General features: G+C 37.8%; 1 protein-coding gene across 2 annotated transcripts in view; it reads left to right on the plus strand.

Annotated features, from left to right (window-relative positions):
• The window catches only part of Scfd1 (sec1 family domain containing 1), a 68509-nt gene extending 57276 nt beyond the window's left edge, over positions 1-11233 (plus strand). The window contains exons 20-25 of one of the 2 annotated variants that reach the window (XM_028757434.1): positions 806-859; positions 4171-4223; positions 5995-6028; positions 6623-6688; positions 8378-8446; positions 11036-11233. In XM_028757434.1, coding sequence (XP_028613267.1) covers positions 806-859; positions 4171-4223; positions 5995-6028; positions 6623-6688; positions 8378-8446; positions 11036-11059 — 300 coding nt within the window. In that variant the 3' untranslated portion in view covers positions 11060-11233. The other variant, XM_028757435.1, reaches the window with a different exon arrangement.
• The last annotated feature ends 487 nt before the right edge of the window (positions 11234-11720 follow it).

The following is an 11720-nucleotide window of genomic DNA, read 5'->3' on the forward strand; positions in this document are numbered from 1 at the left end:
TTAAATTATTAACCCAAGCTTTCATTTGCACAAAGAATACCTTAGTGGAGAGTTCAGTTGCTGACAGATATCCATTATGTGTATAAGCACTGTGGCTTCTATTTTCAAAGATGATTCTTTCTCATTCTCTACAGCTGGAGAGAATTCTCTTAGTCATACGGTCATCTGTAAATATTGACTGAGGGATGAAGCAGAGGTAGTTGATTTATTTTTATCAGATTATAGAGACCATAGAAAAACATAAGACAGAATTGTGAGACTTTGAACAGTTTTGCTAAGAAGACAGTTTAATCACATTGTAACATACTTGTTGGTAAACATGTCATCATTTGTAGCATGGCTATCAAGTATAGAATAAGATTTAATTATACCCTTCCTGAACATCTCTTACGGTACACAAAGATTCATCATAAATTACTGTTTAAATGCATGAATTCCTATTTATTCTCAGTATGGCTTTTTCCATATTTCTTCTATGCTGTACAGCTCTAGCTGTGCATTCAGATTCAGAAAGGTGAGTGGGAGTTGGGGGTAAAACAAGAAGGGGACAGAAAGTCTTCAGCTTTGTAGTGTTTCCTTACCCCAGAAATTCTTTGAAATTTGCTTTATTAATTATTGTGTACGTGTTTGAGTATTGGCATGGGAGTGCCAGAGCATGTGTATGGAGGTCAGAGGGTTAGAAGGAGCTTTTCTGACATGCTAACTGTGCACATAAACTTAGCTTTTGTTTGATAGAAAGGTAATGACATATATAGAGTGAACAAGTTGTTATTCTAGTATTTAACAACACTAATGTCTTCCACAGAATCTACCTGTTACTCGAATTTTAGACAATCTCATGGAGATGAAGTCAAACCCTGTAAGTAGCATTTATATTATATAAATTCTTGGATGTACCAGACCAACCGATACAAAAGGTGGTAAATCCAGGCTTACTCAGTGTTGTTGAACACAACCTGTGAGAGAAGCAGAGTCCATATACTCGGTGCCATCTCGTAGCCATTATCACAGAATTGTGATTCAACCATTCTGACCAGTTGTCACATGAATTAAATATACACTAAATCTTACATGTTTAATGTTAATACATCCTGAAGAACACATTTCTATAAAAAACCAAAAACAACAATAACAACAACAACAAAAAAAACAGGTGACCATCAATAATGTAAGAGAAACAGACCAATTTAAGGAAATTAAATTAGGAGAAAAATACGTAGTACAACTTGTGACTATTTCAGATGGCACTAAATTCCCTTGGGCCAAACAAGTAAATAACAAAGTTGTTGGCTGGATTAATAATGCATAAACATTAGCATTTCCTGGGCAAATAGTTGTCCAAACTGTCTATCCATTGACTGGCGACTCACAGCGGTGACTTAGAAAGCCTGAGTCACCATGCTTCAGCACTGGCAGTCAAGCTGGTTATCTCATGAGTCTGCCCATGGAGCTCTTACTTTAGGTCCATCAGAAGCCTGTAGACTTGGGGCTGGGGATTTCAGACCTGAAAAAAAAGGAAAATAATATTTCGGCCAATGTGACTCCTTCAGTAATTGTTAAAACATGGTTATGAAAATTAGCAAAAACAATTTTTAAATTCACACATGTGGAAACTAAAACACCAGAAAATGTCCAGCTGCTGTTATGAAAGTTATGGGAAAATTATATGGTATGATAAACTTTAAAAGATTCTTGTGTTGAGGAATCTGTATAATGGAAGTGATACACAATGCAGTTGTAATTGACCTTGTCACAGGCTCCTGTGCACATATGACCAGTTGTCTTGGAAAATACTTCATTCTGGGCAGTATATTCTGAAAGGTGGCCTGAGCATGAAAAAGGTCAGAATTCAAGTGAATGTAAAAATATAGAGGACAAATAAACAGGTTAGGGACACTGAGGGTGCTGTCACTGATCTCTGTCTGTCTTTGCTTGATGTTTTCTTATAGACCAATAATTATAACAGCAGGTACATTTATTGTGTACTTATGTGCTAGGAACCACTCAGCAAATTGTTACCTCATAAATAATTTAATCCTCAGTTAAACCATCCAAGAAAAGTATTACTGTTATTCTCATTTTATAGATAAGGAGAGTGGAACAGGGTGAGGTGGGTTAACTTGCTGGGGTTACATAGCGCTTTTACTATTACACTGTGTTAGTTACAGTAGGAACTGTGTGCCCTTCACAGACTGCCAGAACTATAGAATGAAAACCTTTGCAGGTCATTTACAAGGGAAAGAGGGTGACCAGGAGACATGGCCGCTTCATGCAACAGAATTGAAATCAAGTCCTGCACCTTCTGCTCCTCCTGCCCAGAACTAGTTGCAGCCATTCCTTCCACAGTCTTTATAATAAACACGTGGATAGCTAAATTTGAATGAGTCTTAATCAGATGTTTCTTTGAGCTGTAGAAGTTCATTTATCAATACTCTTGAGTTTATAATTAAAAGCACATTACTACAGATGGGTTTTTTTATTAACTAGAAGAGACCTTTTTTTCTGTTTTGAAAGCATTTCTTCAGCCATCTGCTATTTAAGGGAGCTGTCTGCATTCCCAGTCCTCTCCTGTTTGTGGATAGGATTCCAAGGAGATTTGGAGACACTGAGGAGATTAGCAAAGTACAGTAAGTTAGACTGACAGTAATCGTGAATGGCTCTGTGCATCTCACTTCAGATGCTTTGAAATACTGGAGCCTGAACTGAGCATGAACTGAGCATGGAGCTCAGCTGGTTGAATGTAGCATGGCGTGTTCAAGGCCTGGATCAATCTCCAGTACCACATAAACCTAGCATAGTGACAAATGCCTCTGTTCCCAGCACTTGGAAGGTGGAAGCAGGAGGATTTGGAGTTTGAGGTCACCCTTGGCTACACAGTTAGAGGTCAGGCTAGGCTAAATAAGACACTCTCACATCCTTACTGCGTTGTGTGTATGTGTGTGTACATATGCATGGCACATGTATAGATAGTCAGAGGAAAACTTGTGGAAGTTGGTTCACTCTTTTCAAAAGCACATGGGTCCTGTGGATCAAATTCAGGGCATCAAGCTTAGCTGCCAAGTGTGCCTTTGCCCGCTGACCTTCCTGTAGGCCCACAAATGCATTCATGTCACTTAGACTTTAAGTGTCTCCTTTTGTTCATTGAATTTGTTGAACTTAGGTAAGATTCTCAGAGAGGCTCGTCTTGCCTCAAAAGTCCAGTTCCCATGGGCTAAAGGATTATGGCTACCCTGAGGTGCTATATTGATTCAGAGTATTGACTGCTAGGTTCAGGACTGAATATTATCACTATGTGTACATTTGTCGTTTGTTAGAGGGTTGGTTTGGTTTGTTTGTTTGTTTTTGCAGGGAGCAGGGGAAATGAATCATTTGGTTGGTTCTGCTGTTGAACAAGAAGACAGATCAGGAAGTAGTTATATTGTAAAATAGCAGATCTGTATATCACAACTCCTTTAGTATCAAGAAGCGTCCCATTTATTATAAAGTTTCATAAGTCAGAGTCAGATAAGCTTAGACAGCTAAGAGTGTGGGTGACTCAGTCTGAGGCACATCTGACCTGGACTACACTGAGGCTCTTTTCAGCTTGTGTTTATCCTATTCTATGCTAACAGTCTTTTATTTCTCTGGAGAAATTGTAATGCATTAGATGGCGAAATGCTGACCACATGTACAGATGATACCCAGTATTATCTACATTTTAAATTCTAAATTCTAAAATTGATCTGGTCCCCAAACTTGCATACAAAAGACTGAGCCTTTATATATTATGTGTTCTGTATATTCAGTAAAGTCACAGAAAGACAAAGTCCTAAGCAAAAGCCCTTGGGCAGTAAAACTATATGCTTTAGTAGGTTCATATCCTGTTTCTGTTACTAAATGTGCGACCTTAGGAAAGTCACATAATCTCCCATTATCCCAGCTTGCCCATCTAAAACCATGGGATAATAATAGGAACTGCCTGACGGACTGAGGATTAGTGCATGGTTCCATGGAAAGCCCTGAAAATATACCTTATTAACACATAGTAACGTCTCATTAAGGATTAGAGACAGTGGTTACACATTCTGTGAAACTGGAAGATTTGTTACTATCAAATACTGTGCCAAACTATGACCTTCTAAACAGAAATTCCATAGTCATGGCAGTGTGTCCTATTTTTGTTTTTGATAGGAAACAGATGATTATAGATATTTTGATCCCAAAATGCTGCGGAGTAACGACAGGTACGGAGCTTTCATCGTGGGTGGAGGGTGTCGTGGGTTCTCCCTCTGAGGAGGGAAATCATGTTTTATAAGACAGCCTGCTTTTTACTAAAATTCTAACTGTGGGAGACTAGTTAAAAACAGTGTGTACTTTAATCTCTTTCAGAGATAATCACTGGTAATTAGGATTAGTATCTTGTTATTTTCCTTTAATGTACACACAGAGAAATAAATTTAGCTGTTTACTATTTATGAACTGGTGTTATAAACAAAGTGGGGGATTTAGAGAAAGTGTTTTTAAGTGAATATAGTTATTGAACCAAATGAGAAGAAAATACTTCTGTGATGGAAACAGTTGTTTAAGGGGTAGTGGCAGGAGTGGTGGTTTATTATATTCCAGGAAGTCATGTCCCTGAGAACCATTTCTATAAAAGCATTTTATGCCAATTAAACCACTCACTGTATGATTTCTGCATTTTATGAAAGACACAATATGGTAATTTACCTTGGTTATGTTACTTTTTAAGAGTTAATTCACGGTAGTATGAAAAATAACTTAAAAGGCAGATAACAAATAGGCAGAATTAGAAAAAATGACTGGATGTCCCTAGCAATAAAACTTCAGGAGTAAGTTTCCTGCCTGTACCTGATGTTAAACCTTCAGCACTCTTCTCCCAAGCCTTCACATTTTTCATGGCTATTTGGAAGGATGATCTAGCTACTAAGTTATTAAATTGCTTGATAATTTCTAGTGTTATTCTTTTTCTTCTGAACTTAGCAGAGATGCTGTTATATAAGAACTAATAATCACTGCCACTGGCAAAAGAGAATTTGGCAGCAAATTACATAAGAGGGAATGAGGACTGCCCTCCACTGGTACAGGGTTTTCTTTAGGAGTGAGGAGAATGTTAAGTTGGAGAGTGATGTTTGCACATATACTACAACCCATGGTCATTTGCTTCAAAGAGAATGTGTAACTCTGTCTATGCTAGTAATCTAAGCGTAGCCATAGGACTGTTTAATCCTGAATGCCAGCACTGCTAAGACAAATAGGCTCAGAGCACTGTTTTATCAGCTTTTCCTGTGTTATCCCAAACCCCGATTATTAATAACTCATGATACTATATATAAGTCTCCATTCTCTCTACCTCCTCTGTAACTGAAAAACTTAAAACTCTGGAACTAAACCATTGAAACATTTTGATGAGGTGAACATCTCTCCCTTTTTGTGGAGTATAGAATACTTTGAACAGGCCATAGAAGTGAGAAAAGATGGCAGGGATATGCTCAACAACTAAACAGTTCACATTGGAAGAAATGAAAGTTCTCCTACCACACTGTGCATTGTAACTCTGACATGTGAAAACTTGCATTTCTTACATGCCAGGCTATTATTTTTAAAATGTCATGTGTGATAAATTGAAAGCTAAAGCAGAATATAGATCTGGCCTCCCGTTTTCCCTTCCCATCCTGAGGAAGATGCAGAAGGAGGTGTTACTGTTTGCGTGTGGCATTGCTTCATCTGTTCCCACTTCCTGTCCTTCCCATAGAGGCTATCTAGAGTTTATGTCAGTTGTTAGTAGGTTGTCCCATTCCCTCGTAGACATTGAGATATCTACCTTCTAGCTCCTTCCTCTACAAAACTGAAGAACCCCCTGCTTCCCAAGAAGGTGGACCTGGAATACCTTCTTAATGCTGCTCACAAGTGCACATGAACGTGTATCCCCATACCCATCTTTCCCATAAAAGAAGCCAAGGATGAAATTTTCAGTGCAGTTTCTCTTTATTGCAGCTCAGTTCCTAGGAACAAAAGTCCATCCCAAGAGGTGAGTTTAACAGAAAACTTCTCTGCTCTTAAAAAAGGAAGATAACATAGCAGTAGTCCTGAGGAAGAACTAGTTTGTCCTAAGCATGGCTTGTGATCAGTGGAGAGCCATTCGGGTAAATTCAACTCTGCACACCTAAGACAGTCTGAAAGGCTCAGAAGCTGAATTGCTCTGCTTGTCTTAAGCTTACATGTGACAAAATAGAAAAACAAGTCTTTTGGATTGCAGTGAGAATTGTACATATGGAATTTCTACAATGATTCCAGTGTGTCTGAAGATGTGACTATATGCTTATACAGACACTTCTCATTGTGAGTGACATGTTGAAAGTTGCATGTTGGGTTTTCCAGTGTTTCTGGCTACAGCAAATAATAAAACTTCAAAACTAACCTTTCGAGCAAGCTCTGGCTCTTACCTGCTATTATTACTGGATTGGATACTGCAGTTAGACTTTGAGACAGCCGAAGGGCTTAGATTGTAGTCTTAGTCACCGTACCTCAGTTTCACAACAGCTTCCAGATGAAAAGCCAGGGTGCTTAAAGATTCAAACGCTTTAACTGTGTTTTCTCCCTTTTCCTCCGTCTGTCCTTTTAGGCCATTGTCTTTGTGGTAGGCGGAGGCAACTATATTGAATATCAGAATCTTGTTGACTACATAAAGGTACAGTTGAGCCTTCTCCTTCTGTCTCTTGGTGGTATCTCATGTCATTAGAGTGTGAGCACTGGCCAGCACCCATCCTGACCTCTGCATAACTACTTTCCAAAAGGTGGGTTTTTAAGTTATACTTATGAGCACATGCCTGAAGTCCCAGCTACTCGGGAGGCCGAGGCAAAGGATCACTTGAGCACAGGAAGTCAAGGCCACATGGCAAGAGTTCATCTCTTATAAAAATTATAAAAACACTGTATATAGAGAATTACCAATTTACTTGTTTTCCTTTCATATTCATGATTCTACTAAAATTATACTGGATTAGAAAATTTCATAAAGTATTGGGCAATCTCTTGATGCACTTTAAATATTTAGAGACCTTAAGCTCCCTTCCACGATTTGTCTCCCTTAAGATGATGTATAGAACTCATTTACCTAAATAATACATGCTTTCTCAATTGTATTAACTTACATCAGCAATGTACTTCTAAAAAGCATTTAGGGTAGCAAATTATAAACAGGATCCTACTGCAAACCATTGAGTGGCAGAAAGCTAAAAATATATGAGGCACTAAGCCGAATTTGAAGACTAAAATAAAATTTGTAGGCTGGAAAATTGGCTATTTTATATAGTAAAGTGATATTTTCTTTTTTTTTTCTTTTTTTTTTTTAAATTATTTATTTTATGTATATGAGTACACTGTTGTTGTCTTCAGACACACTAGAAGAGGGCATCGGATCCCATTACAGATGGTTGTGAGCCACCATGTGGTTGCTGGGAATTGGACTCAGGACCTCTGGAAGAGCAGTCAGTGCTCTTAACCGCTGAGCCATCTCTCCAGCCCAAAGTGATATTTTCTAATTATTCAGTTGTTGTTAAGGTATGATTGTCACTCTTTATGCCCTCATTATATAGGCATTAATAGAAACTATGATGTAACAGGAGAACACAAACCCCTGGAGTCTCACTTGATTGCTTGTCCTCAGTCGTGCACACTAACGTACTTTTTTTTAAAGATTTATTTATTTATTTATTTTATGTATATGAGTACACTGTGGCTGTCTTCAGACACATCAGAAGAGGGCATCGGATCCCATTACAGATGGCTGTGAGCCACCATGTGGTTGTTGGGAATTGAACTCAGGGCCTCAGGAAGAGCAGCCAGTGCTCTTAACCACTGAGCCATCTCTCCAGCCCACTAAAGTACTTTTAAGAATCTGTGTCAGGGGCTCCCTATCTTGCACAAAGCCAGATCTTGCATATGGCTTTATGTTGCATGCACACATATACACAGGCCTAAGAACAGGTTAGTACTGGAAGACTTGGTAAGCTGAGTGTCTTTACAATTACACCTGATTCATTAGACAGTACAAAGGATTAGCATTTTGCTATTTACTGCTTTTCTGTTATATAGATGTTGAAAACATGGTGCTACATCCCTTGAAAAAGCTTAGCCAAGCTAGGGAAAAGAAAGGAAAAAGCACTCTTACGCCCATTTCACCTTATTCCTGTATGTTTATGCAGTTTAGGATACACACACACGCCCCACACACATTTTAAATATAACACCACTTAGAGACAAAAGACTTTTAAGAACAGTTCCTCTCCCCAAAATGCCCAGCAGGCTAGCTAATTCCTGAGAATGTCTATTCTATTTCTTGTTGCACAGATATATCTGAGTTCTCTGTTTTTTACAGGGAAAGCAAGGCAAGCATATTTTGTATGGCTGCAGTGAGATTTTTAATGCTACACAGTTCATAAAACAGGTAAATTGTGCCTTTTCTTAGTTGTTTCTGTTAGCAGAACACAAGTTGCTGTTGGGTCTCCTTCAAAAGCTATCAGTTATTCAGTTGAATTCAAATCAAGTAAAACAAAAGGTCATCTAGTTATTCAGTTTCACTATGGGTATAAGGACAGTTCTGGTAAGTAACAGTTTAATAAGGTTAACAGTCCCAACTCTTTTGAAAAAGTAATTATTTAAAATTGAAGTTATCCTAGTAGGCCAAATTTAATTCAACATTTCCTATATGCTGTCCACATGTTCAGTATTGCCAGGCACATAATATTTGGGGCTCAGAATTCCTTTGTTGATTAACAGTATATGCTCAGTTGATATGAGTATGTTCACTTTGAACGTTAATGGCAACTTAGCTGAGTGGTGGGCTCATTTCCATACAGTCCTTTAAGTTGTTCCCGCCAATGTTCTCAGCAGTTCTGTTGATCTCAGCTTGTTTTAATTGGTAGGTAGGCTGACTACTGATCAGGCCTGATCAGTCATGTCTAGATGTCAGCATTGGGGTGTCAGTAACAGAGATAGAGCTGCTCAGTGTCACCCTCAGCCCCCTGGGATTTCCCTACCAATTAGGAACCAACTCAGGTCAGACCATGATCGCATGGTTTTGATGCCGAAAGGAATTTAAGGACTAACAAGTTTATTAGACAGGTGTTGGAGGCTCTATTAAAGCCATCTTATTAAAACCATCTTAAAGATTGAAGCATGGAGCTAGGCACAGCACAGGTGTTCAGAGGAGTAGGACACCCCTGAGAATCTGGATGTAGCATCTCAAAGATGAGTCACAAGTAACAGACCAGCATGTGGCTTCTTTTAACAGAGTGCTGTTTTTCTTCTCATGTGTTTTCACTCTAGAATGTTTTATTCTTTGTTATATTGTTCTTTTCTTCTTAAACTGGAATAGAAGTTTAGTTCTAATAAAAAACTCAGTAGTTAGCTGGGCAGTGGTGGTGCAATGCCCTTAATCACAACACTTAAGACACAGAGGGAGGCGGATCTCTGAGTTCGAAGCCAGCCTGATCAACAGAGTGAATTCCAGGAAACCCAAGGCTACACAGAGAAACCCTGTCTTGAAAAATCAAAAAGAAAAAAAAAAACCAATACAACAGCAACAAAACCCTAGGGTTTAAATACCTGGACCCATGTCAGCTTCATTCAACAAATTTGTATATGCTGTATTTTCATGAAGTTTGAAATATTTTGTAATTTACCTTGTGATTTATTCTGTAGCCCAAATTTTGTAGATCTGTTGTTTAAATATTTTGATGTTTCAGTAAATAATTATCAGGACATGCACACCTGTTTTAAATGAATTATAATTCCTTTTATGTTCCAACATACCATCTGTCATGATAAATTTTCCATGTTAATTTAAAAAGAATGAACGTTCCCAGAAGTGTATGTATCAGCTGTATGCATCAGATTAATCAATATAGCCTAATACAGTGACCCATCCTGTAACACCAGCTCTTCAGAACAGGAGAATGCAACTTCCAAATGAGTTTTAACTGTGTAGTAAGATCCTGTCTCCAAAAAAAAAAATGATAATTAGAATTCTTGAATTCTCTTTTCTGATTTTAGCTCTATCAATTGCCATATTGGGTTTTGATTTATTTTTTGAGACAGGGTCTTATGTAGTCCAGGCTAGCCTTTAACTCGGTACATAGCCAAGGATGACCTTCCACCTCTCAAGAGCTGGGACTAGAGATGCTTGCTCAATTTTACGTGGCACTGAAATCAAAATTTGAACTTTGTGCATGCTAGACAAAGGACTGGACACACTGACCCACACCCCTAGCACATTCTGTGTTATAGAGACATTAGGTATATATACACTTAGGAGTCATCACCAAGTCTTCCAGACGTTTAAGCTGTATGCAGCACACGTGTACCACCCTGGTAATGTTCTTTGTCTTTCCCCCATAAACACAGAATCCGCCACACACTGCTTTATGAGGGTTCTCCCTCACTTGTTGCCCTAAACTCTGCTCTGATTCTTCAGGCAAGATAATCACCTGCAGGATTTCTGTCACAGGCCTGCCTGCCTTGTGCAACACCAGCTAGAGCCACAAAACCAGTGTCATCTAAAGGTTTTCCCTCTTAGGCTTGAGTTGTTCTCCACTGCTTCTGGGGACTTGATTTCTGTGGTTTTGCTGAAGACTTAATACTGTTACTTCTGGGAGAGTTAGTTCTATAGTTTTTCTGCCTTCCCAAACTGGAATTTTGTGTTTTTCTTTTTCTTCTGCTGCTTTTAATAATCTTTTAGGAATATAAAAGTATATGGCAAAATGTTAGCACTTATATTTCTTAAGAACTTACTTATATTTCCTATAAAGAGTTTCATAGAGTTTAATATCGATTACTTATTTTATTTTTTTTTATTTTTCTAAGATTGCTATGAAATTGCTATTTATTTACATGCTATGACAATGTTATATTTGAAAACATGTTAAATTATTTTGTTGAAATGTTTTGTTTTAGAAATATATTGTAAGTAGGGAACTTAAGTTTTTTGTAATCTGAAAACAAAAAATTATATTTATAATTTTTTCTTTCATTTTAGCTGTCACAGCTTGGACAAAAATAACACAGAAGAATAATAATGGGGTAATGAGTTTGGATTGATGTAAAAAGAGCCAGATGTGTCCTTCTCCATAGCCGTGCCCTAACGGTGCAACCTGTCAGAATCAGTCATTTTTAAAGAAATTCTATACTTCATATACTGTATAATGATTAAAATAATAAACTATTTCAGAAATAACTTTGCTTATTCTTGTTTGAAAAAGGAAAACATAAACTGGGAACAAGGAAGGCCAGTATAGAGATACTAAAACAGCTTACAGCTATCAGGTGAAGTTGGCGAATGTTGCTGTTGTCACACACACCAATGTTGCTTGAGGAATTCACCACTTATATTTTCATTTCTTTTCCAGGGGTTTCCCACTGCTTCTGCATCTTTAGGTGGAGATTTTAAAGCCACTTTAATATTTCTACTGGCACACATATATATGTATTAATCAGTAAAGACTGCTATTTATAGAATGTTGATAGAGGAATATATGATTTACAATGGACAGAAATAAAACATCAATTCTTGAGAGTTCTGAATTTAAAGTAAAAATATGCACTACCACAGAGAACAGTTACTCACTGTTACTCACCTGAGTGATGCTCAATAAATGACAAGGCTATTTTAAAATATAAAACCAAAGAAAAACAAAAAATAAGGCTGGTGGAAATGACAAAGA

Source organism: Grammomys surdaster, unplaced genomic scaffold (assembly GCF_004785775.1).
Source record: "Grammomys surdaster isolate TR1022 unplaced genomic scaffold, NIH_TR_1.0 126163, whole genome shotgun sequence".
NCBI classification, from domain to species: domain Eukaryota; kingdom Metazoa; phylum Chordata; class Mammalia; order Rodentia; family Muridae; genus Grammomys; species Grammomys surdaster.